The sequence below is a fragment of the Chinchilla lanigera genome, unplaced genomic scaffold, assembly GCF_000276665.1.
Source record: "Chinchilla lanigera isolate Chin_1 unplaced genomic scaffold, ChiLan1.0 scaffold00044, whole genome shotgun sequence".
In the NCBI taxonomy this organism is placed as follows: Eukaryota; Metazoa; Chordata; class Mammalia; order Rodentia; family Chinchillidae; genus Chinchilla; species Chinchilla lanigera.
In genome coordinates, this window is record NW_004955445.1 from 10,690,208 (window position 1) to 10,717,813 (window position 27,606).

General features: G+C 51.5%; 1 protein-coding gene and 2 long non-coding RNA genes across 3 annotated transcripts in view; 1 reads left to right on the forward strand and 2 right to left on the reverse strand.

The window, feature by feature from the left end:
* Positions 1-277: 277 nt before the first annotated feature.
* Positions 278-6,768, reverse strand: LOC106149437. Its single transcript, XR_001235632.1, has 4 exons — positions 6,683-6,768; positions 3,495-3,626; positions 2,121-2,215; positions 278-358 (listed from the first exon to the last, which is right to left on the reverse strand). It is a non-coding gene; the product is annotated as an uncharacterized LOC106149437 (long non-coding RNA).
* A 1,771-nt stretch (positions 6,769-8,539) lies between these two features.
* Positions 8,540-14,143, forward strand: LOC106149438. The gene is made up of 3 exons (XR_001235633.1): positions 8,540-10,613; positions 10,971-11,157; positions 13,585-14,143. It is a non-coding gene; the product is annotated as an uncharacterized LOC106149438 (long non-coding RNA).
* A 3,796-nt stretch (positions 14,144-17,939) lies between these two features.
* Positions 17,940-27,606, reverse strand: part of Slc2a10 (solute carrier family 2 (facilitated glucose transporter), member 10) — a 13,963-nt gene continuing 4,296 nt past the window's right edge. Inside the window, exons 2-5 of the mRNA XM_005392370.2 lie at positions 25,523-26,806; positions 24,819-24,941; positions 23,140-23,275; positions 17,940-19,552 (exon numbers count right to left, since the gene is read on the reverse strand). Coding sequence (XP_005392427.1) covers positions 19,474-19,552; positions 23,140-23,275; positions 24,819-24,941; positions 25,523-26,806 — 1,622 coding nt within the window. The 3' untranslated portion in view covers positions 17,940-19,473. The remainder of the gene's footprint in view (positions 19,553-23,139; positions 23,276-24,818; positions 24,942-25,522; positions 26,807-27,606) is intronic.

A 27,606-nucleotide genomic window follows, 5' to 3' on the forward strand; every position in this document is an offset into this window, starting at 1 on the left:
TGTGTTTCAATAAAAAGTTACTACAGTAAAAGACACAGTGTGATTAATTCCCCTCAGAATACCCTCCCTCGGGCTGGGGATTTAGCTCAGCGGCAAAGCGCCTGCCTGGCAAGCGCAAGGTCGTGAGTTCGGTTCCCGGTACCGGAGAAAAACCAAAAAAAGAATACCCTCCCTCAACTCAAACACATGTATCCCTCCATTCTTGCTACTTTCAGAAGCAGCTCTGGAAGTCCTCTTCCGTGAGTGTCTTAAACTGTTCTGTCATGGGTTGCCTCGATGTCCTGAATCCGTTCAAAATGTGGAACTTCCATGGTCATTTTAACTTCAAGGAACAGCCAGAAGTTGCAGGGTGCCAGCCCTGGTGAATAAAGTGGGGGATGAAGATATGTTAATATTTTTATGCCCCTGTCTTTCTGTTGAATGGCCCTTGGCAACGTCATTCGCTGTATTTATTTATTTATTTATTTTATCATACCATGTAAAGCCACTCAGGAAAGTGGGCTGCCAGAACTCCTCAGAAAGTGGCAAGAAAGATGTGATAAGTGTGTTTGAACCAAGAGGGCATATTTTTAAGGGGATTATTGACAACATAACATTTACTGTGATAAATTTTAATCCAAATGTCAACTGTAGTTTTCGATCAGCCCTTGCATATTGGACACAGAAGCTCTTTATTATCTATAAAGGAAAAGAAAATGAAGGGGGATGTTCCCTCTTTTGGGGGTGCACTTAGCATGCTGGGTTTTCCTCTCCTCATGAGGGGCCACCTCTGCCCGTGGCTGGGTTCCTGGCACACCTGAAGCACCCCCCTCAAACCTGTCTTTCCTTTCTCTGAGCGATGTGCTCCCCAGGGGTTCAGAGCCATGTGGCATGTGGTCTCAGGGCCGAAGGGGAGTGAACACCCTTAGCTCTGTCCTGCCTTGAGGCCCTTGGATACAGGGGAACATAGGAGCAAACCACACTGACCACCCAGGCCTCCGAAGTCACCTGGGGGCGATGCCAGCCCTGGGACTGAGTTCCCAATAAAATTCAAGGTGCAAACAAGGACGCATCCATCCATTAACTTCATCTGGAGCGGGGGGAGAATTGTCAATTACTGGTAACGTGAAACAGGAGTGGGAAATCAGAAATGACAATCTTTTTAAGACAGCCCTGGGGCCGCTTCCCGCTGACCTTGTGCATTAACTGAGCAGTGAAACTTTTTTCTTGCCTGCTCTCTCCTGTGTCTTTAATAGCATAAAATAAAAAGATTTTAGATAAGATTTCATTCCGTGAATCAATTGGCAAGCCACACTGGGCTTCATGAGGCATTCTGGTCTCAATCTAATGGAAATTATTATTTTAAAAAATGAGAATATCAATATTAAATTGGATTTTACAGCATGAAGGCATATACAAAGGATTTTATTTCCACTGACTTCTCTGGGTCCTTCTGAGCTTTGTTTAACCCAGTATCTGCCAGTATCTCTAGCAAAGGATGGGAAAACCTAGAGAGATGCAGAAGCCCAAATCCTTGCTGTGGCTGGTACAGCCAGAAAGTTCTGGCCCTCACCACTTTTCCTGGCTCTGCTCATGAGTCTTCATTCTGCCCCTCAGATAGGCTGTGCTGCCACTCAGCCTAGCACAGTGATGGCGAACCTTTCAGGGCTTTCAATGATGAAAACAGCCCCCTGCGGCACGCGTGCCATAGGTTTGCCACCACTGCCTTTGTTCCTTTGCACTCAGTTACTTCTGCCTGGAATTCCTCCTACCATTCCCCTCCTCAGGCTATGACTCTCCAGTTATTGTTAAATCACTTGCTCCAGGGCTGGGGATGTAGCTCATGATAGAGCATTTTGCTTGCATGCAGGAGGTCCTGGGTTCCATCCCAAGCAAGGTATATAAAGCTTCAGGGAAGCCAGGCATAGCCACAGCTTTCTCCTTTTGCTCACTCCCTCAGCAGCCTTAACAACTCACATAATTATGTAGCAAAGCACCCGTTTGTGCGCTCTCTGCATGCGCAGGGGACAGCAGCATACCAACCTCGATCTTCCCTGTAGCAGCGGCCAGCTGCTCTGATCAGGAATTTACTCTCTGGGAGGGATCATCAGAAAAGCTACACTCTAGAGGCAGCAACTTACCTGGCTCCACCAGTTTTTGTCAGGTCCACACTGGAGGCTTCATGCATTGGTTCTGTGAGCTTCAAATGTAAGTGTCGTTGGAGAAATAACGGCCGCTAATGAGCAAAGTAGACGTTAGAAGCATGTTCTCTTCAATGACATCGGTGCTATTCAAGATCAGAGGACCAGGGAAAATACTTTGGGGATGCTCCCTACCCTGGTTTAAGAATCTAGGGTTGGCTGGGTGTGGCAGTGCACAGCTGTAACCCCAGCACTCTGGGAGGCTGAGGTGTGAGGATCCAAAGTTCAAGCCGAGTCTAAGATTGGCACCCTTGACTCCGAGGGGCTGCACGTGAGGCCTGGTCCCCAAGTGACTGTGGTCCTGACTCCATGGATGTTACACAAATCCCATGGCCTTGTCCCCATGATCCTTCCATACAAAACATTTTCTGAGCCTCCATAAAGACAAAGACCTGGAAGACCCCTAAGCTTCCAGACCTGCTCTTGGGCTATTTCCTGCTGTTTGCTAGTTCCTAGGCATAGCTGGATGTGGTCTGAGATTGTTTTCATCCAGACTCAATGCCAGCTGCCAGCCGCTCCATTTATTCATTGTCTTAATTACTTTTCATGTTGCTGAGACAAGATACCCAACACCCAAAGGTAAAGGAGGAAAGGCTTATTTAACTCAGTTTGTAGAGGTTTCAGTCCATAGTCAGCGGCCTCCAAGACAGAGTGTCTTGGCAGACAGGCATAGCAGAGGAGAAACAGTTTATGGCAGGCAGAAGGCAGCAAAGCAAGGAAAATACCTCAGCAACTTCTTTCTGCCCCTTTTATCTTCTATCTAGGCTACTGGGATTAAGACAGTGCCAGAATCAGTGGAATCATTTAGTAATCACACAGCCTTAATCCTAGCATCACACACTCTCAATCCAGCCACCTCTGAAAAGCCCCCCCTGTGACAGCATGAGGCCTCGAGGGGCCATCTAGACACAAGCCATAACATTCGGGAGTCCACAACAAGGATTTATGGAACTCCTACTCTGTGCCACCTTTCTGGGTATTGAGGACACAGCAGATCACAGTGCAGATAAGCCCTCCCTCTCACTCGGATGCCCAGGCTTGGTACTGATGGCGTGGGACACCCAGGTTCCATCTTGCCGGGTGGCCATGAACGGTATGAAAGTCCGACAGCCGGAGGAAAAGGGTGCAGCGTGGTGGGGGGAGTGAGCGTACACAGAGCAGCCAGAGCATCTTCTGCGCCGCTCTGTCCTCGGGCTGGAACTCCCGCACCTGCAGGCTCTGGCAGGGCCCCGGACTCCCACGCTTCCAGATGTCTACACTGGGAAGGAAGGGGAAGTCCCTGTTCCCTGGCTCTGCTGCTAACTTGGTACTGACCTTAGCGAAGTCACTGACCCCTCTGAGTTTTCCTCAGTTTTCCTGCGTGTACCCGAGGCTTTAGACCTGCTGGTTTTCAGTCGAAGCTGTGACGGTCAAGTGAATCACAGCATCAGGTTGGTGGGTTGTGATCTGCGTTGACGAAAGGAAATAGAACAAATAGAAAATAGCAAAGTGTACTCACTGCACAAAAGAGGTAAGCACAGGTTCCTGTAAGGGGTGTGTGTGTGTGCGTGCGCACACACGCGTGTGCACATACTGGCACACAATGCACACTGCATTTCTATTGTGGGCTGCTGTCAACAGACTTGGAAGGTCTGCGCTCCGTCACCCCTCTGGGCCTTCCAGTTTGAGCGCACTATGAACCTATCATCCCTAACCCACGGGACCTGACAATTTAACAGCACACTCATGAGCAGAGTGGAAATTGAATCGGGGAGTGTGTTCTAAGCAGACACTGCCTACAGTTTTATTATTCCCAGTATGCAAAAGTCACATTAAGGCTACGTTTCAAAACCTGAGCTGTTTGCTGGAGGCTTGGTATTTCCTGGGGATCTGCTCCTGAACTTGCGTCTGCCACAGGCTGAACCTCGGAAATCCCACCTCGGGAGTGCAATTTCTCAGCCCCGCTTCACTCCGTAGGTTCTTATTGTATTAATGCACTCATTCCCTGGTTCCGTCATTCAGTCATGCACTGAATGCTTGTTCTTTGTGTCCCTCTAAGGGTCAAGCACCATTTTTTGGCACGAGGGATTTGGGTGGTGAATGAAGCCGGGAGACCCATCATAGTGGAACCAAGGAGGTGTGAGGGGGCGGGCCGTGTGCAAGAGAGTGAGTTGATGACAATGTTCCAGGGGTGATGGCAGGTGTGGAAGAAGTAAACAAGGGCTGTGGGTGGGGCTCAGCGGTAGAGCACCTGTCTAGCATGTGTGGGGTTCTGGGTTCAATTCCCAGTAGGGAGGGAGGGAGGGGGAGGGGAGGGGAAGAGGAGGGGGGAGGGGGACAGAAAAGAGATGGCGGGGAAAGGATGACCGGGCAGCAGACCTGGCAGAGACAGGCTGACCAAAGAACACCTCTTTAAGGAGACCTGAGTGACTAGAGCAAGAGTGCCACAGGAAGAGGACCAGCAAGGGCCCTGCAATGACCCCTGTGCCTTCCCTTGGCTCCCTGATAGCTTTGAGTGGACCTCGCTGCCTTCTGGCTTAGAATGCCCCACACCGAGTTACTGTAGTGATGTATTCAATGACCCTGAGGCCTCTGAGACCCTGCTTCCCAAGGCCCTTCCTTCAACCTCCACACGGTCCGAGGGAGCTTTCTCCGCGGTACAAGGGGTGGTCCACGCATGGGGTGAGTGAGACACATATAGTGAATGATCATAGTAAAAGACACATTGCCATGGATCCCCCTGGAAATACCCCCCCACACATTTAAAAACAAACCACCTCATCCCATGGTTCTTGCTGCTTTCGGAGGCAGCTCCAGAAGTCTTCTTTGTGAGCGTCCTTAAATTACTGTCATGGCTGCCTCGATGTCCTGGGTCAATTCAAAACATTTACCTTTCACGGTCATTTGTACTTTGAGGAAGAGCCAGAAGTCACACGGTGCCAGGCCAAGGGAATAGGGTGGCTGAGGACCACCCTGGTTTCTTCCCAAGCCTGCCCTTCCACTGCGTGTCACTCAGCCGTCGCAAAGAGCGGATTTTTACTCACACCCGTAAAGACACTCACGAGAGAGGACCTTCAGAACAGCTTCAGAAAGCGGCAAGGACGGTGGGCTAGGCGGGTTTGAAGCCGAGGGGAGTGTTCTGAGGATGACTAATGGCAACGTGGCTTTTACGCTGAAATTTTTTTTAACGACTCAGCATTCACCATATGTTTGTCACACCGCAGAGGCCTTTCCCCTGCTACTGTACCTTCACGCACGACAGGCGCTCGCGTGGCTGCTGTGTCACCAGGACACTCCTGTGTCGTCCCTCCAGGCTCCGGGTCCCCTCCGAGAAGCCCTCCTGCTACCACCCCTCACTTTTCCCTTCCCTTGCACCCCGTCCCCTCTGTGGATTGCAAACAACTGTGGGGGCCCCCCGCACCCCTGCTGCACACCCCGCCCGGCCGTCACCGGCGAGCAAGGACGATATAGACAGCTTGTCCGATGCCTCGAAAAGCATCGGACGCAGGAGGTGCGCAAATCTAGGCTCCAAACGCAAGAGCAAGGAGTGGTCACACCTGTGATGGAACACGGACCAAAACAACGTGCACAACTGCCCCTGCGAAACACGGCAGGGGGAAAGCGCTGTTTCGATGGTTAATACTCCCTGGAGTTGGGACTATGGAGGGTGCGTATTTCTTTGTTCTGCTTTTTCGTGGTCTCGCCTTTTCTTTCGGGCACACCTACCTATTCCCTTTCTATCAAGAAGCTGTAAATGAAAAGACGGCGAAGGAACACTTCCGCCCTCTGCTGCTCGAGCCCTGGTACTGCAGCGCAGTTGTCAGGCTCTGTCCCCCGCCGGGCCTTGCGGGGTCTGGGAGTGCGGGGAGGTGACCAGGCAAGACAGGGCAGCGGGTCTTCCCAGGACCCGACGTAGGTGACGAGGGAGATCAGAGCTGGCTCTCCAGCTCCCTGGGGACAAGCCCACCCCTGGCTGGGAACCTCGTACTCCTGAGTTCCATGACATCCACCTTGCGCCTAAGGAGATGCTGAGACGTCGGCCGGTGACCCGCTCCGCACCAAAAGGGGAAGGAGCCCAAGGCCCTCCCCGGACCTGCCCAGCGCCCAGCACCTTTCCAGCGCCGTGCCTGCTGCAGCCGCAGCGGTGGGCGCGCCTGGCCCTTCCCGCAGGCCAGCTGTGCTTGGCGCTGGCTGCAGCTTCCCCGGCCAGCAGGGGGGAAATTCAATTAACCTAGAAAAACTAGCAGCTGGGGTCAGAGCACTTGTGGAAAAGCAAGGCGGTGGAAGGACCGTGCAAACAGACCCTCGTGGGCGGGGGCAAGGGAGAGAGGTCAGCGGCACGCGGCACGGGTGTCGCCCCAAGGGGCAGGGCCAGGAGCGAAACAAAGACGCCTCCGTTCCTCTGCTGGTGGGGTCGGGAGAATACTGCAGAGGCCACATCTCCCAGGGAGCAGAGCGGGCCCCCAGGAATACTCCGGGGCGCTGGCGGGGCTGCAGGCCTGCTAGAGTAGGGGGCTTCCTACCTTCTTGCTTCCTGCGGGGAAAAGATCTTTCTAGTCCCAGAGCCTAGGGCTCTGGAGGCGGGATGAGGAGAAAGGGGTGCTCGAAGGACAGGATCCTGCCCCCTTCCCAGGGAGGGGCCTCTGCGGCAAAGCTCTGGCCAGCACTGGGCGTGGGAACCCTACGACGCCCTCACAAGCCCCCCTGGGCGACGGCCTCCCATTGTCCTCTCATTTGGCAAATAATTTTGAGCACCAGCCATGTGCCAGGTTCTGCACTTGGCAGTGGGGATTGGCTGGTGAGAAACGGGTGGAGACGGAGAGTGATTGTGGCCCTGCATGGTCGGTGGGTGTGGCACATGGCGCTGCACTCGGAACAGCGGGGCGGTTTCTGATGGAGTTCAACAGAAAGTCATCTCGTGACCTCCTGATCCCAGCCCTGGGTGTGTGACCCCAAGAAATGACAGACAGCCTCCATCCATGCAGAAACCCAGACATGAAGGGTCATAATCACCCAAACTGGAAGCCACCCAGGCATCCCTGACCTGGAGAAGGAGTAAACAAGCTGGAAAATCAGCCATAAAAAGAAAGACAGGGCTGACAGATGTGACACCAGGGGTAAAATTCAACAGGGCTGTGTTTGTCACAGGGCTGGGAACCATCTAATGCAAGCTGAGCCGCTCAGGTAGTTCCAACATGAGGATGGTGGGCTCTGCTGTGCTCTTGTTCTTTCCTGGTGGTCACAAAGCGGCTGCTGCAGCTCCAGACATTCTCACAATGTCTAAAGACAGGACAGACAGAAAAGAAGTTTCTCAAGTGTCTCTCTTTTTCATCATACAGGGAAACCTTTTTCAGAAGTTCCCAGGAGACATGCTTTTATGTTTATTGACCAGAATCCTGGCACAGGCCCATCTATAAACTCCTGGCTGGCACAAAAAGAGTGTCTCAGACCAATCACAGCTGAGCCCCTGCACTGGGAGCGGAGTGCGTCTCCATTGAGGACACTGCCTCATCTTCCGCTTTGCAAAACTCTTCACTTTATTATAAAAAGGCAGCTGTGGGCTCTCCTTGACCCCCACAAACGGCTCCAATGTCGGGTTTGCAGAACCAGACCCTTCTTCAACAGGTGCCTGGTGCGCCCCCGTGTGTCTATACGCTGTAATTACACAGCCGGGGTTTTCAAAACAGAACCTGCAAAATAACAAGGACAGCAATGGCTGCGAATATACCGAGCCCTGAAGCGCCAAACAATGTGTAAAGGAATTAAAGCAAATAGTCTATTTTGAAGTAAAAATTTTCTTTGTAGGAAGTTATATATAACCACTAGCAAAAAATCAACAGCACATAAAGTATGTGTCAAAAAGTTATCTACCCCCCTTCCGGCCCCCGTGATATAAACCTGCCCACGTGTAAATGCACCTGTGGGATAAATTCGTATTGCATTCGTGGAATGCATTCGTATTGCACCTGTGGAATTGCATTCGTATGCAGCCCTTCCCCAGGGGGCAGGTGGTACCTGAATCAACCACTGGCACTAGTTGCCTTATTTCCTTCACTCAAAAAACAACTATCGAGCGTCTATGAGGTGCAGAGTACTTGGTTTCATCCTCAGCCAGGCTGACTTTGCTGGTAGTGGGATGATGCAGACGAGCGCTAGGCTTACATCCTATTCTCTCAGCAATTCTGAGGAAAAAGAATAGGTTTCTCATAGGGGATTTGAAAACCATTCCCAAGATTCAGCGTCGTTAACTCCATTTGGCTTAGCTTTCACCACGCCCCCATGCCTGAACCAATCGCTGTAGCCGGAAAGGCAGACTGGAAGGGTCTCATTGGCCAATAGGAAGTGGGTGGGGCCCCAGGGGCGTTCCCCTCAACGGCTCCCCCTGAGGCGGACAGAGGTGGTCACGTCCAAAGACAGAAACAGCTTCGCTTACTCCACTTCACAAAAAGATCGACCAGACACGTACTGCATGAGTGAAGCTGTTAAGGAGCAGGAGGATGAAGGGGAAATAGAGCTGCTTCCCGTATTTGAGTGGCCACAGGCTGGAGATGAGGCCACAAGGCAGGGCGGAGAGATGGCTCATGCCCTGCTCCCCTGCTGCCCGCGTGCTTGGAGGGAGGAGAGCAAGGTGCTCTCTGCCGCCTGCTTGGCTGAAGCTGCAGAGGCCAGGGCCATCGGATGGGTAGCAAGTGCCCTCCCCACCTACTCAGGCACTGCCAAGGCCCTGCTGAAAAGTTGGTTTTGGGAGTTGAGGTCAGTGCCTCCCTGGGAGGTTGAGAGGCTGAGAGGGCTGGTTTGGGGGAGATGCTTCTTCGGAGAAGCTGCTTGGGGTGCGGTGCACTTCCTGGATGATCGTAGAGTGAAAGACACCAGCTCTGCCCTGAAGCCACTGGAGCGCTTGTCCTGGGTCCACTGGGCTGACGGGTGCCAGACCTATGCCTGGAAGAGCCTCGAAGTTAGGGACTGAGGCTGAATCACCAGCTCAGTGAGGGTGGCTCCAGACAGGGTCTCTGTGGAGACTGGGCAGAACCTCCAGAAGCAGTTGGCTGTGGCCCTCTGGGATTCTGGAAAGAGGGACCCGAATTGAGCGCCGGACCCTGGCTGCCCAGGACTTGCTAGCAAACCCAAGAGTGGCCAGCCAGAGGACACGCACCATCCACACTCCGGAAGGACACTCAGGGGTCCCCCGGGGGACTGCCAGGACCCCCTTTCCCTGCTTCACAACACACAACCTGAGAAGGAACCGGCCCCCGGAGCCCAGAGAGTATGGTGCCACAGCGTGACAATGGCAGCCGGGGACGCCTTGCAGCAGGAAGGGCAGCGGACAGAGAGGCAGGACAGGAGCGAAGTCTGGAGTTTTGACGTGCCTCCGCATTTTAATGACCTGGGCTAGGCTGTTGTTACATTTGGGAGTGACCTAAAAGGTGTTGTACTATTCTCCTCACCATGTTGATATTTCTTCCATCTCCCCGCAGATCACCCAGTAAAGAACTACCTCACCCAGTGGGTCTGAGCGGGTGGTGGGAGGGAAGATAGCCCTGACCACTGGGTCCTTCTGACTTCAGCTCTTCCACTGTACAGAACACGAACCCCGACTTCCAAAACCACAGCGGCGGTGCATGCCGGTTGCTTTTTTCCACGGTACATGGGATGAGGTCTCCCATGAGGGTATCGAAGGGGTGACCTGGGGAGGCTGGAAATCCCAGGGTCTAACAGATGGTCAGACTGTAAGTGTCTTCAAAAATGAACTTACCAAGGCGTCCGAAAAGTTAGTGTGGCCAGTGGTGCCACAGCGTGAGGAAGCATTACATCCCGTCCTGATCTGAAGATGATGGCGAAGATAAATAGCCACTGAGAGTTGGTAGAAGGCAGAAACTTTACATCTCCCGCCAAGAGCTACCTGACTGAGCCTTAGCCATCCGGGGCGTAGCCAGAACTTATTTTGTGTCCAGCACTGTCCAGATACAATCTCAACAGCAGGCAACGGACTCTGGTGTCCAAGGCAGGTGTGCCTGCCAAACTCCCCCTCCTCAAGAGTTGACATCTGACTGACAGATGGTCCCGGAGAAAGCTTTTTGGATTGTATCTCAGTAACCACCAACCCAGCCTGTCAAACCCGGAGATTTAGGGTGGCATGGAAGCCCAAATCTGGAAGAACTTAGCAATTTCATGGTGCCAAATGCAGGGGGAAAATACGCACACAGAGAAACCAGAAAAGCATAGAATGACGGGGAGAAAAAAATAAAGCAAATGAAAACATTCTGTTTCCACTGGCAGAATCGGGCTCTGCCAGGAAGACTGGAATGTTGACTTGGTACGCACATAATTCAATTTTCTGCACACCCAGAAGTAAAGAAAAAGCCAGAGGCTGGGAGAAATTGCTGATACTGTTCTTAACCTTGGCAAGGACAATGTATTTGTGAAAAAGGACGCTATATCTGTGAATCTAAAGAGGTTAGTGCCACAACATTCTTATGTACTGTATTTTCTCAATGACGTGTAGTATCCATCCTGATACACATCTTCATGTCTAACCAGCTTGGCTTATCACCATAGACAAAAAGTACATGTATACACTCTAAAATGTTGTCGGTAGTAAGTAGGATGTGGGCAGCTGTCATCTCTAATCTTTAGAATTTTCAAAAGTAAACAAAACAACAAAAAACATTTAAATGGCATTTTACTTAGCTAGTCCCTTAATTATGGAAACAAGATACAAAGAGAAGGTTCTAAATGGGGAGCTAACCTCCAACATGACCAACCCACTGCCTAAGATTACTACTGTTAGAAGTTTTCGTTTCTATTTTTAAGGTTGTAACCATTAAAACATTTGAGTGGGGCTCTACCAAGACGGAGCTTCCAGCCCAGCCAGAGGGAGGAGCTGCGACTCTGCGCCATCTGCTGGCTGAGTTGCAGAATACCGGCCACTGACAGCCAGAGCTCTTCCAAGAGAGGCCAGAAATACAAGGTTCTATGTGAAACGTCACAAATTTCAAAGGTGGGCAACTAACTCCACAAGTTTAAAGGAAACTTCTCAGGCAAATTAAATACGTTGAAGGATCGGTGCCCAACGTGTCAAAGCCTCTACTTCAACGAATAAACAGAGAGTAGTAATGTCTAAGATAAGAAAGATGAGGACTTGTCAGCATACATGTTTCACTTCCTCATTATTAGTTATGTTACTGTTTGTTTTCCTGGAGGTGTCCTGTATGACATGTAATATATTTAAACTCCATTGTCTTTGGCAATGCAGAAAAGCACAATCAGCCCAATTAGTGTTCATTCCACTACCTCAAGATAAACCCTGTTCACATTTTGATGACTTCATTCAAAATAGAAAATCCATGTGTATCGAAGACTGGAGTTGGCCGTAGTACTCAGGCAATGATGGCAGTTTCGTATTAGGTCTAGTTGTGGGTTTCGGCAAGTCAAAGAGACAAATGCCCACTTAGGTTGTTTCTGGCATCCCTAAAACTGTGTCTGGGGGATTTAATAACCAGGTCGGTGTCCATCAATCTAATTTACAGAACAGATAAGCACATCATTCACCTTCTAGTTGTAAGTTTGAGGTTTAAAAAAAGCACTTTCTTGCCTTAGATGTTGAAATGGTATTGATCAGATTCAATAAAAACACATTTATTATTGCTGGAATAGCATGCTATAGGGGGAGTTTTGGAAATCATCTCATAGTCACCACTGAAGTAGCCTGTCAAACCAGGAGAGTGGAATGGCATCAGACCCCAAATCTGGAAGGGTTTAGCAATGTCACAGTGCCAAAACCAGTGGAAAGACACCTCCATCCACCCCCTCTCCCCACAGATTGTGAGAACTATTGATGTAATGTGTAAAAAACGATCGGAAACACTCAAATATTTTAACAAGAAAAAAGAATCCAGATAACGATTGAGAGCACGTTAATTATATAATTTCAGAAGGTGTAAATTTATCAATGAATGTTTTATTTTTAATACGATTTTAGTACAAAGCAAAACAGACAACTATAATTTTAGACTTTAATTTCATTTAGACTTTCGACAGCCTACTTGGGAATTTTTCTCATCTTGCAAGGATCAATTAAAAGCAGACTGTCAGCTTTTCCACTTCAAAATTTCATGAGGAGAAAAAACTCCAAAGCCATGTGCCAAACCATCCACAATAAATTATTCTCTATTCTGGACAGGACCCAACATGTGAGGGTCTGGAAATACTTTCAGAGGGTAGCTCTGTGCAAATTCTGCATCTCACATCAAAATTCCATCTCCTCTTCTGCCACAGATGAGAAAATATTTGAGCTGGAAAGGAAAATGGACAAATGTGGAAACTGAGTCTGGCCCTGGCTCAGAGTCATTGCTGGGACAGCACTCGGGTGGGATGGGATGCCCTGCCCAGTCCCGGGGGCAGTTTAGCTGGATCCCCACTGTGTGTCGGTGCCCTGCCCTTTACTGCCAGAATGTGGTTTTTTATCTAGCATCTTAGTGGGTCTTCCCTCTCAGATGGGAGCTTTACAGGTGAGAAATTGAGGTGCAGAGAGGTGCAGCCACTTGCCCACATTCACAAAGCTTGCAAAGCAGCTGAGACAAAACTCAGACGGGGTCTCTTGACTGCACGGTGTACTTCCGGGCAGGTCACCTCCTCTCTGTGTACCCCATCTGTACCCCACCCCTACAGCTCTCCCATGTGCCAGGAATCCTGTGACCCTCTACCACATCACGACCAAGACAGCAACTAAAATCTGTGTGAATAACAGGCAGGTGGCCCACTGCGGAGCACACAGCAGGGTGACTGAGCTATAATCAACAGCATCCTGAGCATGGGCAAGCAGAGCCAGACACACATGTGGCTGGGATGCTGCAGGGTGACTGTGCTGGGTGAACTGGCACCTAGTCCCTCTTCTGTTGAGGGTATGTCTCATTTTCTGTTGCTATAACAAAATACCACAGATTGAATAATTTATAAAGCAAATAAGGTTACTTAGCTCATGGTTCTGGGGACTGGAAGTCCAAGGTCGGGTGGCCCCATCCTCGGAGGATCTCAAGTCACATCTGAACATGATGGGAAAGCAGAAGGGCAGGTGGGAGTGTAAGGGAAAAGATAAAGCTCAAAGACTGACCTCGGTTTATTACAGCCCAGTCTTGGAGTAACTAGTCTAGGCCCATGGAAGTAAGAGCTCACTCACTCCCATGAGAATCAACCCAGTCTTGAGAGAGCAGTCTTAGTCCCTCTTAAAGACCTCACAAATACCCACCTCCCAACAGGGCTGCAACAGCAAGTAAAGAGGGGGTGGAGGACTGGGGAGAGATAAGGGATAAGGGGGAATTTGGGTAACAGCCCTCTGAACTGGTCAGATTAATTTGGTTTCAAGTAACAGACATGTGAATTAACCATAACCATAGCTTAACCAAGACAGAAGTTGTTTCTCTTTCAGGTAACACGCAGGCTGGTGGGGCAGCTCTCCTGGGCATCAGCAGAGCTCCAGGATGCTACTAGCTTGGTGCCTCACTATGCTCAGGATGTTGCTCCTGTCGACGTGGTCCAGGGTGTTCCCTAACCCTAAGTTCAGTCAACAAGAATAGAGGAGGAAAGTCTTCGGCCATATCTGTCCCTTCTGCAGGTGTGTATTCATTGGGCTGTAACAAAAGGTAGCTGGAACAAGGCTACGTTTCTCACGTAATAGTCCAGCAGCGGGTATTGAAACAGGGTCAACAGGTGCCTTAGTCCACAAAGTTTTCCATGGGTGTGGACACCCCCCATCTTATCACTTCACTATCCCCTTGTCTGCGGGTGGAAGGTGATCACCCCACACTCATTCTGGCCTGCAGTAAGGCAAAGAGCAAGTTTATTTAATGCAAACAACTTCCCTTTGGAAATGACGCAGAAATGCACACATGGCTATCACTTCCGTGCCAACGAACATAACTTAGTCACACGGCACCTGTGCTGCAAGGGAAGCTGGGAACTGTCATCGTTAGCTGGAAGACAGCTAAAACAAAGGGATTTTAGCTCCTAAAGGAAGCAAGGGGAAGGAGATTTGGGGCATAGGCTTCTCTGCCACAAGCCTTGCCTAGCTGTTGTCTTCTCCTCACTCATACTGACCTTAACTTGCTCACGTGCTGCAAGGGAGTCTGGGAAATGTAGTACCTTTTCTGGGCAGGCATGTTAGCAGCTAAATACAGGGGCCATTGCTATGCACAAAAGAGATTAACATAATTATGGGAGCCTCTGTCTCTGTCTCTGTCCTGTCTCTGTCCCAAGGACTTCTTCTCATCCAGGGAAATATGAGGCAAGGTCAGCTGCCGAGAGTAGGAGAGAGAAAAAGTGCAGCCAAAGACATGATGTTAAATTACAGGGTTGGAGTACAGGGACCAGTGCCCTGGGAGGATCTGGGTGGTGGGTCTGAGGTTTTTTCACCGATTTTAAGTGAAACCTGTTTACGAGGTTGTACAACTTTCTTCCTATGCCACTTCTATGACACTGCCATCCCGCATGCAAGCCAAGAGAAGACGGGTGTGTGAATTAATCCAGGGTCAATATTGCCAGGGGTACGTGAGCTGTCTACAAGGAGCAGATGATACGGTTGGGACATGGGCGCTCAGATGGACCAGGAGGAGGCTGAAGGCCAGAAGAGGTTCACCTGGGAAGGTGCAGTCAAGGGGTGGAGCTCAGAGGTCAAATGTCTCGGTGAAGTCAGACAACGTCCATCCGCGAGCATTAGCACAGCAGGAGGAACATTAGACAGTGGTGACCAGGAGGTGGGTGTTGGAGATAAACCTGGAAAGCAGTAGTGTTTGGGTTTGAACGTGTTCAGGGCGGCGGAGGAGAGATGGGGCAGAGGCTGCCAGGATGGAGAGGAGAGGGCGGGAAGTCAGCCCCATCTGCAGCGCAGGCAGGGAAGCGCCGCCTGCCCCAGGTTGGCCGATCTCAGGGTGGGAAGTAGCTTCATGTCTTGTCCCTAGGGGGGTCTGACATGTGAGAGTGACAAAGGACACCTCGGTCCTCACTGGTGTTTGTGAGTGCCCCATGATCTGTATTTGCCTGAAGTAGGGGGTGCATGTCAGAAGCGTGGGGAATGTGGTAGGGGCCACAAGCACTGTATAAACATGTCAAGTCCCATCCTGTTCTCTGCAGCTTCAGGCCAGGGTGTGGCATCTCTGCAGGCTCAGAAGCCCCCGTGGACAGCGGTGCTCAGAGAGGAGGGAGTGACAAGGTGTTGCTTTCACAGCATTGTGCTGGTTTCTTCCCATTTGTATAACTGCCTGTCGCTCTGCATTCACCAGCATCCAGTGAGTACCTGACATCTTGGGGCAATCATGTCAGCCACTGTTTGCCTCCTCCCGCGGCTTCTCAGAGCGTTTAGAATAGAGCCTAAACCTGTCCTGAGGTCTGCAAGAACCTTTCAGTCAGACCCTGCTGACCTCTCTCTCCTCTTCCTCCATCAGGACAGCGCTCCCCCAGCCTCCCGGGTGGGCCTCCAACCTGCCAAGCTGTTACGTCGGGCTGTGCACTTGCTGTGGCCCCTGCCTGGGATGCTCTTGCCCGCATTTTGCCTTGGCTCCTTCCAGCCCTCATGCAGGTCCCTGCTCAGACACCAACGCCTCGAAGGAGCTCTCCCTGGCCACTGTGGGCACCGTGCACGCCACATCTGCCAACAGCTGCCTCAACCACCCCAGCTCCCTTTGGCCTTTTTCCTATCGCTCTTCACTAACTGCCGCTCTCTCTCTCTCTCTCTCTCTGTCTCTCTGTCTCCCTCCCCCTCCTCATCCTCCCTCCCTTTCTTTCCCTCCCTCCCTCCTTTTTATCTTTCTTTCCTCCTTCCCTTCCCCCGTCCTTCTTTTTCTCTCCCACTTCTCCTCCCCGTCTCTCCTTGGCTCTAATGTATCTCTCCCCCGAGAATGTCAGCTCCTGGAGGACAGGGCGCTCATCTTGTTCACTGCTAAGCACCCAGGATGTGGAGCAGTGTCCAGCACATAATAATAAATGCCTGTTTGAGGGGGAACGTGAATTAATAGAGTTTCCTTTCAAAACACATTTATTTGTTGAAGTGGAAAAGCAAACCCATCAGAAGGAAGGCAATCTGTGAGTAGTCGATACAGCGTAATTTGGCAAAGAGCCAGAAGATGCTAAGTGGTGGCCACGCACGACAGCAGTGTCATGCACGAGACAGGGCCTGGGAACCGAGACTGCGGAGGCTCCCAGCATGCACCCTGAGCATCAGCGAACAGAGCACTTCTCTCTTCGGATTGGTTCTCCAGATCCCTGAGTGCCAGACTGGCGTCTCAGCCTCTTAGTTTCCTCTGCTGCCTGCCCCCACTGCCATCTCCCACGTGATCCTTGTCCTCACCGTCCTCCTCCCCCAGGGCTAGCTGTCCAGGATGCTGTTGGGACACAGCGCCCACTTTGAGCTCCTCCTGGACCAAGTGGTTGACAGGTGTCACCTCTGAAGAATCAGTAGTATTGTCCCGATGATACGGAGGAGCAGTCACTCAAGCCACACGCCTGACTGTAATAAGTTTGGGTTACGGGACGTTCTCTTCGATGACTTCTCCTCTGGATTCCTCCGGGTTCAATAGCACCGCTCCCACCCACATTACCCAAACACCCAGCGATGCAGTTGGCGTGGCTTTGATCCCCAAGGCCGTGGCTCTTTCTTAGAAATGCGGCAGAGAGAAATGTCTCAAAGGGAGAACCATCAGGCCTGGAGGCGCAGACTAAAGGCCACGATCTAGCCACAATGTATTGAGCACAGCTTGTAACTTAGCTTCAAGATTGGGATTAAGTGCTCATAATTAGGAAAATGTGAATGCCTGCTTTCCTTGAGAATTCAGCTGGTCAGGCCGCATCGGGCCGATGTTCTCACATGGCAGCCACCGGCTGGAACTGAGTGTCACCGACCCTTCTCGAGACAGCCGGGCTCACCAGCATCTGCAGACCCCTGCGCCTCACTGTCTGCCATGCCTGGCTTCCTGCGTGCCTCTCCCATTTCGGGGAGGAAGGTGCTGATTGAGAAAGGGAAGGAGCCGCCCTAAGAAGAGAAGGGTGGGCCTCCCAGCCGACAGAGGGGAAGGGCGAATGGAGAGAAGTTTGGTTCCACGGGTGAGGGCGGAGGGGGCCGTTAGCACAGACAGGAGCGGTGCTGGGCGTTGCTTACGTGCACGCCAAAGAAAAGCACGCATGCGCAGGGGTGTGACCTTTACTGAGATAAAGGATGAGCTCGCGGCACACAACTGACAAATAATAATAATCTCTACACTGTAAATACTCTTTACTGTAACTCCTCGTATGCAAATTTCATACAGCTAATTCTTACAGAATCTTTTTGCTGACTTTTCTTTTTAACTAATCGCTTATATCCCAAGCCAACTCTCCCTGCAATTCAGTCATGATTTGATGAAATTAAACGACAAATGAAAATGCCTGACAATTACACGTCATGAAAGCTGGTTGAAATCTTTGTTTACATTAATGAATGAGACAAGAAAAGTAAAGTTGTTCAGCTGGATGGTCGCACACACCTGTAATCACAGCTGTGTAGGAGGATGAAGCAGGAGGATCTCAAGTTCAAGGCTGCCCTGGGTCACTTGGTGAGACCCTGACTGAAAATAAAAATTAAAAAAGGGCTGGGGATGTAGTTCAGCACTCACTAGGCTCAGCCCCAAGCACTGAAAAGAGATTTGAACATTTAAAAAAGCGATTAGCATATACAGTATTTCAGGATTCCTTCACTGATGACATAAGCACTGCATCTGTCAAATTGGACAATAGTTTAGGAATAGTGGAAAAATATTCTTTTAGGTATTTTTATTTACTTACAATGTATCAGCTAAAACATGGCACACTTTTGAGTTCAGTTTGCATTAGTAACATGTGACCCAGCAGATGGTAACTCTGGGAAGTCAGCAACACAATGATCCAGTCCCGATTGGTGCTCCGTAACCTGTGTGAAGCAGACACAGTTCTGGGGCCAGCGGAACACAGATAACAGTAAAGTGCGTTAAGATAATTAGGCATCAATGAGTGTTGGGTATTAATTACCTTTGTCTTTTTTTTTTTTTCCAGTACCGGGAATCGAACTCACAACCTTGTGCTTGCCAGGCAGGCACTGTGCTACTGAGCTAAATCCCCAACCCACCTTTGTCTTTTATACAATGCATTTAATTGTAAGTTCAATAATGTAAAATAAGTTACATTTTTGATAACGGTCGTGTTTAACAACTGGTTTAATTTAATAATCAGCTCTCACAAGCCGGCTGTAGCCCATCCCTGGATGAGGAAGTATCTAGAAACGGAGGGACCGTTATGGGCCAAGGGACGCAGGGGGTTAGACACAGCAGCAGGGCCACAACTGTCCCTACTGTGCAGATGAGGACACAGACACTGAGGGAGCTGTTAGCGGCGGCCACAATGACATCGGGTGTGTGGTCCTCGAACTGCCCCCATCCGGCCGAGCATTCTGCCCTGTCCGGGAAGTGGACCTTCGCATCTGTCACACGCACATGACAGTTTTTGGATCTATGTGTGCGCAGCCCCCAAATCCCACTCTCCTTCCCACCAAACTAAAACTTGAATCCGCCAAAGTGACGCCAGCAACAGGAGGGTGGCAGCACTGTGCTGAGTATCTGTTGAGTCACCCGCCTTTAGAATTCCAGCCCAATGGGGTCAGAAGAGGTCTCAAGGACAGCCCAGCCCAAGACTCCCATTGCACGTAGGGGGAAAACTGAGGCCCAGGCTCATAGAGGAATAACACCGGCAGAACCAGGACTAGAATTCAGGCCCGGCCAAGCAGAGTTTCAAGTAAATGATAAATGTCTTTGGCAAGAGAATTCAAGGGGATGATCAAGACTGCGAGGTAAGATTCCAAAGGCAGGATTCTCCCTAAAGACTCCCTGCCGGATGGAAAAAGACAGCAGAGACTATGGTACCCTTGGTGGATTTAGGGGCAATTCTAGGAGACACTTCCTGCCAGGACTGGTACCCCAAAGATTGCTTGAGAAAGTCCCTGGTGTGAGGAGAACTCCATAGATGTTCTCACTAAAAATGCTGCAGATATATGCAAAGTCAGTGGGGAAACTGAGGCATGAAGACAGATCCTCAGGGTGTCACACTCAAAGTGAGTTTGGGCTACTCAGACTTTCATCTCTGACCCCAGCAAAAAAAAAAAAAAAAAAAAAAAAACCCCAGAAAACCACAAAAACCTCCTGTGGGGCAAGAGTCACTCCCAAAGGGCCTCCTGGACCTTGTGCTGCAGGGCCCAGCAAGCAGGAAGCTGGAGATGGTCTGCAGACACCGACAGTCGGCATCTTCTGGGTGCAGGGACTCCTCAGGAGGCCGAGGAGACCTTGATGCGGCTGTACTGGATGCCGGCTGAGCTCTGCCTGTGGCCAAAGCTTAGGGTGAACCTGTCAGGGGGAGAGGGACAGGGATCAGAGGGTGCCAGGACTGGGCGCCTTCCCTGGGGCCAGCAGGAACCATGCCCATTCGCACTCCTACCTGGCCCCTTCAGCCTTCCCTTCCTTCCCCTCCCCTCCCCTCCCCTCCCTTCCCCTCCCCTCCCCTCCCCTTCCCTTCCCCTCCCTTCCCTTCCCTTCTGTTGCCTTCCTTACACGCACTGCCCTCTCCCCTCGCCAGGACCACCGGCAGCTCCTACCTGTGCCCACCCCTTCCCATCACAGGAGAACCAATTTTCTAAACACAAAAGCCAAATCTAGCCACCTGCTTAGGAGACTCACTTAGTACCCCAGCCCCTCACCAGTGCCCTCTCCAACATCATCGCCCTCCTGTCCCAGGTACCCATCACACCCTCGCCACATTGGCCTCCAGTCTGTCTCTCAGAACACCTGACCTCAGGGCCTTTGCTCTTGCTCTTCACTCCGCCTAGAACATTCGCCTCCAGTCCTCGAAATGGATGGCTATCTCTCCCCTCAGAGGCCTCCTTCCCTTCTTTCAATGGAGCTGCATTTAGTATGTGCCTGAGATGGGCCTGGTGCTGCCCTAGGCCCTGGGAATCCAGCAGTGGATACCATGTGCTTGTGGAGCGTCTGTGAGTGCCCCGCACAGTCCACTCGCACCCTAGCTATGGGGGTGGCACTGCCCCCAACCCACTGTTCTCTCTCCGGTGCACTAACCCAGCTTGTTTTCTTCATGGTGCAACGCTGCTCTGAAACGACCTTGTGCATGCATTCACACGTTTTGTCCTCTCTCCCTCCCCCTGCCCTGCCCCTCCCCCTCCCTCCCTGGAAATGTAACTTCTCTCTAAGACCAGAGACAGGGTCTCGCCTGATCATGATCTATGCCCAGAGGCTACTCCATTGCCCAGCTCCTAACTGGCCCTTAAAAATATTTGGTGAAAGCTAAGTGAATGGACTTCAGAGAAACCGGCATACAACAAGGATGGGGGGAATATTTTTCAGCCTGTATCACTCCAGAGGATGGGCTCCGCTGTAGGTCTCCGCCTGTGGCACAGGGAACAGAAGTGGCCCCCTGGCTGTGTGTGTTGGCTCCGCCAGCATTGGCTCCTCAGCCTGGAGAGCTGTCCCCTGCGCAGCATCGTCTTGTAGGTTGTCTGTCAAGAAGCCCTGCCCTATCCTGGCTGAGACGGGGATACAGGGTCGGGTGCATAAACCAGGCTTGGCCAGTCAGGCTTTCTCCTGGATTGAGACTCTGGTGTGGAGCAATACAGGACTGAACAGTTGGTGCTGAAAAGACCTTCCCATTACTTCCTGTGTCAAAATCCTGGCAGCTTGGTGGACAAGATCAAGTTTCTTTCACTCTCCCTTTGTGGCTCTGATATCAGGAGATCCCTCAACCATCCAGACTGAGTGGCGGGGCACAGGCCTGCCTGGGAACTCTTCCAACACCCCAGACTTGCTGTCCTCACACCTGAGTGCCCCAGATTCAGTCCGACACTTCCCTCCACCCTGCCTTACCCCGGAGCTTGCTTCCGCAGGCTGTGGGCTCTGTGCCTTTCTGCCTCTTTTACTCTTTGTGCGAGAGGCTGGGTCTGGAATCTTCTCACAAGAAAACCAGCATAGCGGAGATTCCGGGCAGCTGTCTAGGAACGGAACCCTCAATTTTTAGCTGCGCACTTGGCCGCCCAGGTTAAAGACCACGTTTCTCTGCCTCCTCTGCATGTAGCTGTAGTCAAGTTTTGTCCAAAGGGACCTGGCTGGCTGTGACCTTGATGGCCCCCTCCTCTTCCCGCCCCTTCCTCCTGCAGGAATGTGGCGGCGGGACATCTCGGACCCTGTGGAAACGGCAGTGCTGAGGGGACGGTGGAGCCAGACAGGAGGACTCCGGGCCCTGGGTGGCCTCAGTGAGCACAGCTGTCACCCCGGCCCTGGATGCCTCACTGGGGCTGCTCTAAGTCACCAAAGCTGTTTCCTAACTAATGCAGCTACAGGCGTGTGTCACCCCACAACCTGGGATGTCCAGCTGGCAGAGACACTCTGGGCCAGGGCGGACCAGGGTAGAGGTGTTACACCATGCCAGGCCTGCCTGGCTTCAGGAGCCAGAAGTGGGTGAGGCTGGGGAGCTCAGTATCAGCATGACATTTAAGACTCTCTCAGGGCCTCCCAGTAATAGAATGGGGAGTCTTACTATACAAAGGGACTGTAGCATACTGAGGTCCCTTCAAAAAACCCCATTCTGCTCTTCTCTTACTCGATGGTGTAAGGTCCTGTGATGCTGTGATTCTGAATTCTCCTCTTCGACCTAAAGAACTTCCTAGCTCCTACCTACCTGGCTGATCTGGTTTTCTATGGGTCCTTCCTCCGTCTCTCTGTTGCAGCCACAATGGCTCCCTTGCTCCTTGCTTATGTCAGACACACTCCCACCACAGGGCCTTTGCACTTGCCACTCTGTCTACCTGGAACCCTCCTCCCGCCCCTTCACACGGCCACCTCCTCCTTCTCACTAACTGAAACTGCACCTCCCCAGGAAGAATCTTCCCTCTCTGACCACCTGCTCTGACGTAGCCACAACCCCTGTCTCCTCTGTCCCCCTGGTTTCATTTTCTTCTAATTACATATCACCAGCTAAATGTTTATGCACTATTGGTTTGTTTATCCTCAAGAGGGCAAGAAATTTGTCATTCTTTGGCTTTTTGTTTGCTTGTTTGCTGTTTTTCGAGACAGGGTCTTGCTATGTAGTTCAAGCTGGCCTCAAACTCACTACGTAGCCCAGGGTGGCCTCAAGCTCACAACAATCGCCATGCCTCAGCCTCCCAAGTGCTAGGATTACAGGCATGTGACATCATACCCAGCTGTAAGAAACTTATTATTCTTAATCTCTGCCACATTTCTAAGGTCCCGACACTGACTGGCCCATGGTAAGGACTTAATAAATATCCACAGAATAAATTGATTATGTCCACAAATGTTTGTGTATAATTTTTGCTTGTTTCATTGCTTTGTTTTGAGACAAGGTCTCCCTAACTTGCCCAGGCTGGCCTTGGACATCTGATCCTCCTGCCTCAGCCTTCCAAGTATCTGGGATTACAGGTGTGCACTGCCATTTCAGGCTTCTATGAAATTTTGTTTTGTTTTGTTTTGTTTTTTCCAGTACCGGGAATCGAACTCATGAACTTGCGCTTGCCAGGCAGGTGCTGTGCCATTGAGCTAAATCCCCAACCCCCTTCTATGAAATTTTTAAAGGCCACAGTTATAAAGTTTTGTTTCTCCAGGGCTCCATGAATCTCAGATTCTATGGTTTTACGATTTCCCTGCTCTGACCTCTGACCCTGTAATTGAGAGATTTTAAAATCCCTGTGAGCTGGGCCTCAGAGTCAAATGAAAAGCAGGAAGACACAAAACAACTGATGGGAAGCAACTGTCACAGCAGGACGGGACAGAACTCAGCAGGAAGGGAAGTGGGAGGAGAGGAAACAGACATCCAGCGGAGACAGAGGATGAGGGCTGATGCCCAAAGCCCTGACCCAGGTTTGGGGCGGCTCTTTCCCAAGACCCACCAGTCCACGTCCACCTCCTACCGACTGTTCTGGAACTGCTGGTCTATCTCCGCCAGTGTCCGGCCTTTTGTTTCAGGAACGAAAAAGTAGATGAAGCCAAGGCCGAGGACAGCGGTCAGCCCATAAAGCAGGAAGATCCAGGACAAGCCAATGGCACCTGGGGACAGGAGGGCAGGTATGAGTGCGCTGCGGCCTGGGCCTTTCGGCAGGTTCTAGGGGGAGCATTGAAAGTCAATTCACTCAAAGGTGCTGGATGACAGATTTGCGGAACGGCCACGGAGCTGTCAGTAAGTACCTCAAAGCACGACTCTGACCAGCCACCCACAGGTAGGGAAAGAACAGGGCACAAACCCACCAACACAAATGGGGCAACTTGTACTTAGGAGAAAGCTCACTCATGCACCTCTAGCACATTAGCCACGTTCAGAATTTGGTACGCCTGAACCGAGGCAGTGACATTCAGCTTGACAGGAAATAGCTTGGTGGGGACACAGCTTTGGCAAAGCCCAGCTTCAAAAATAAGACTCGGAAGTCCCAGCAATGGAAGTGGTCATAAGGGAAACTGAGCTCTGGCCACTTCGGCCTGTGTCTGACTGGTTGGGGAGAGGACAGAGACTGAGGCTCAGTCCCTGGACCAGCGGCTCAAGCAGCCCTGCACCTCCTCCTCCTGGAGCTGCAGGTGGGGGCAGGTTCCAGGGCCCGTGACCAGGGTGGGGATGACCCTGGGTCCCTACCCAAGACAGACAAAGGAGGCCACAAAGGAAGGGACTTTGTTGTGGCAGAAGCACGGATTATGTTTTGGAGGCAGTTCTATCCGCTCACAGCCAAGGCCACACTTCCAAGCAGCCTGCCCTGAGAGGGTCTGGCCGGGAGCCAGGACGGCAGGGTTTCTGTCCTCTGACTACCTAGTTGGACTCGGGAAAGATATTTTTCTACCTATGAAATGGGGATGATAATGAGCCGGTCCCGTTTTCTTTCCCATCTTCTTCCCCTCCCCCTCTGCTCCTCTCCTCCCCTCTGCTCCCTCATTCATTCCCCACTTACAGGAATGCCTGAAGTCTGAGGCAGCAGAGAGAAGCCTAGGGTCCCTACTACTGTGCCAGGAGACAGTTATGGTGGGTGGCTTCTTGCCTCAGAGCCCCTGACAGCTCTGTGAGTTGGCTGTGTCCTTGAGGAGGGGACTCTTGGTCACATGGAGAAGGAAAGAAACTGAGTCTTAAGCACTGTAATGTGTCTTAGGACCCACAGTGAAGGAGGCCTAGGTACAAGAATAACCACTGTGATTGGCTCAGGGATGGACATGTGATCTTGCTGAGCCAATGAGGGCTTGGCCCAGGACTTCGGGTTGGAGCCAGTGAGAAAGGGGCTCTCTTTCTTAGGCTGCTAAGCTGAGTGGTTGCTGGCAGCCATCTTTGTCCTGTGAGACCGATCTGCTTGGGTGTGACGTGACACGCAGAGGTGAAGGAGTGAAAGATGGCTGACTGCTGTGATGGAGCCCAGGGATCAGCTCTGCTTGAAGCCACCCACTTTCCTCTAGTCAGTGATTTAAGACAGAATATTCCCTTGTATTTCCAATATAACTTGGGCTCCACTGGGTTTTCTGTCCCTTGTGACTCAAGTGATACCGAAACCCCGGCTCTGAGAAAAACTGTTTTGGATCTGGACGGAACTCGGTTGAGTGCTGAGGCCCAAGGACTCACCAATGAGATCGAGGAAGAAGAGGCTGATGAAGAGGTTGGTGGCCCAGTTGAAGCTGTTGCAGAAGGCGAAGGCTCTGCCGCGGACCTCCCCAGGGTAGATCTCACTGAGGACAAGCCAGGTCACTAGGACGGAAGAGCAGAGGGGCTCCTGGGCTGAGGCCTGGCACCCACGGGCCGAACGGTGGCCTCCCAGCCATGTGGGGCATGGAAAATGTTAGGCTCCTGATACCAAAGTCTCCCCAGCTTCATTCCCCTTTATGGTGTAAGAGTTCCTTTTGGGTGAACACAGTCTCTTTTTGCCCAGGACTCAGGGGCCTCCTGGGTCATAGACTTTCAGTGCTGAGATGAGAACAGTCATGGGCAAACTGGGATGGTTGGTTTCTACCCTCTATGTTAAATTTCCTTCAAGTAAACCTTTCTAGTTGGGTTATCCAGGGACAAATCCAGGTTGTATGGGGCCTGAGGCTTAAACAGTTTAGAGGCCATCGTATGTGTGTGTGTGTGTGTGTGTGTGTGTGTGTGTATATATATGTATATATATATATATTTTTTTTAAACATGAAGTTAGGCCCCCACCCTGAGGGGAGTCCTGAAGCTTTAGGTCAATCTGCCTGTAGTGCCCCTCTAGACTGATAGGGCCTTAAACTGCCCAGTAAGAGAGATGGAAGGGGGCTCCAGGTTTACCTGCAAGAAATTCCACTTACCTGGTCCAAAGCCAAAGGAGAAGGCACTCACGAAGGCCATCAGGCAGATTAGCGCTGTCCAGCGCAGCAGTGTGTGCTCTGGGGTGGGGTCAGGGGGCACCAGGGAGGTGGTGCTCAGGGCTGGCAAGGGAGTAACTGTGGCAGCTCTGGCTCGGGGATGGAACTTGGTTTTCTTAGCAGTTGTCAAGACTGGCTCCCATTGGTCTCCTGCGGTTCTTGGCATTGGAGGTGGCGATGGTTCCTTCAGCAGGTCAGAGCCTCCAGGGAAGCCTGTCTTTTGGGTGGCATTGGGCATGGCCAGGCAGCTGGGGCCAGAGTCCATGGGCACCACAAAGCTGACAAGGCCTATGCCACTGACTGTCAGGGCCATAAGGGTGCAGCCAGCTAGCAGTAGGACCCTGCGGCCAGCACGGTCCACCAGCCCCATGGCAGTCAGCGTAGCTACCACCTTTACCACACCGAGCCCCACAGAGGCCAGCACAGAGGAGGACCCTCCACGAAAGCCGACTGAATGGAAGACGGTGGAAGCGTAGCATAGAACATTGGGTTGCCCTGTTAGCTGCTGGAAAAGCACCAATCCCAGCCCCACTGTGGTCCGGCCTCGCAAGTTATCCCGGGCCCTGAAGAGGTCCAGAAATGTGTAGTGTGGCCTCCCCAGGCCTGGCTTGGTAGCCTCACCTCCCTGGAGTGGGATGAGGTCCTTATACACTACGGTCTCCTCTGCACCAGCTGGGAGGAAGAGGAGGCTAAGAGATTGCAGGACAGCTGGTGCGGCAGCCCAGCCAAACATGTGCCTCCACCCCCACGGGGCGCTGGCCAGGGCATAGTTGAGGGCATATGACAGCAGGATGCCCACGGTGATGCCCGTCTCATAGAGGGACACCAGTACTCCCCGCTGCCGAGGTCCCACTAGCTCTGACACGTAGATGCAGCAGGCCATGGAGGACAGTGAGATGGCGAAGCCAACTGCCAAGCGGCCTAGGACCAGCCAGGGCAGAGAGCCAGCCAGGCCCAGGCTCAGGCTGCCCACCAGCAGCACCAGGTTGCTCCCCAGGATGGTTCGCTTCCTGCCATAGTAGTCAATGAGGAAGCCGCCCCCCAGAGAGGCAAGGAGCCCCCCCAGGAGCAGGCTGCCCACCACGAGTTCCTGCTGTGAGCAGCTCAGTCCAAAGTCAAGCTGCAGTGGCAAAAGGGCACCCGATATGACGGCCAGTTCGTAGCCAAAGGTCAGGCCACCCAGCAAAGACACAGAGGCACACAGGGGCACGACAGGTGGAGGACAGCCTGGAAAATGAAACGACAGCATAGAATCAGAGTGGCTTCTTGCAGGAGTATGCACACAGTATTCCCCCATCTGTCACATCCTCCACCCGACTGTCTGCTATTCAACGATATGTTCATTCATTTACCCTTGCTTGCTTGCTTGCTTCCTTCCTTCCTTCCATCTGTCCATCTATATATCTACCCATCAGTCCATCAGTTGGTCCATGCATCCATCTATCCATGCATCCATCCACATATTCATCCATCTATCTCTCCCTTTATCTACGCTTTAATTTGTTCAACCACCCTTGGATTTATGAATCCATCTATCCACAAAGCCATCCATTTATCCACCTATCTTTGCATTCCATCCTTTATATACCCATCTACACAGCCATCTGCCCATCCATCCATCCATCCACCCAAACTTATCTGGCACCTGCCACATGCCAGGCTGCATTCTTGAGGCCAACAAAACAGTGGTGTTCTCAAAGACCTGACACTCTGCCAGTCATAGGCAGATGATAAATATATGACATAACTTCGGATGATGGTAGATGTCATAAAACAATAAAACAGCGAGAGGGGACTGACAGTGATAGAGGAGTACTGTTTAAAATAGGGATGTCAGCTAGTGGGGCTCTGTAGAGAGGGCGCCTGAGCAGAAATCTGAATAGAGAGAGGGGAAAGCCAGGTCAAATCTGGCAGAGAAACAGACTAGATGATGCAACACCAAGTGCAAAGGCAGGAGGTTAGCAAGTTCCAGCCCCACTTGGACAATTTAGCCACTTAGCAAGACCTGGTCTAAAAAAATTTAAAAA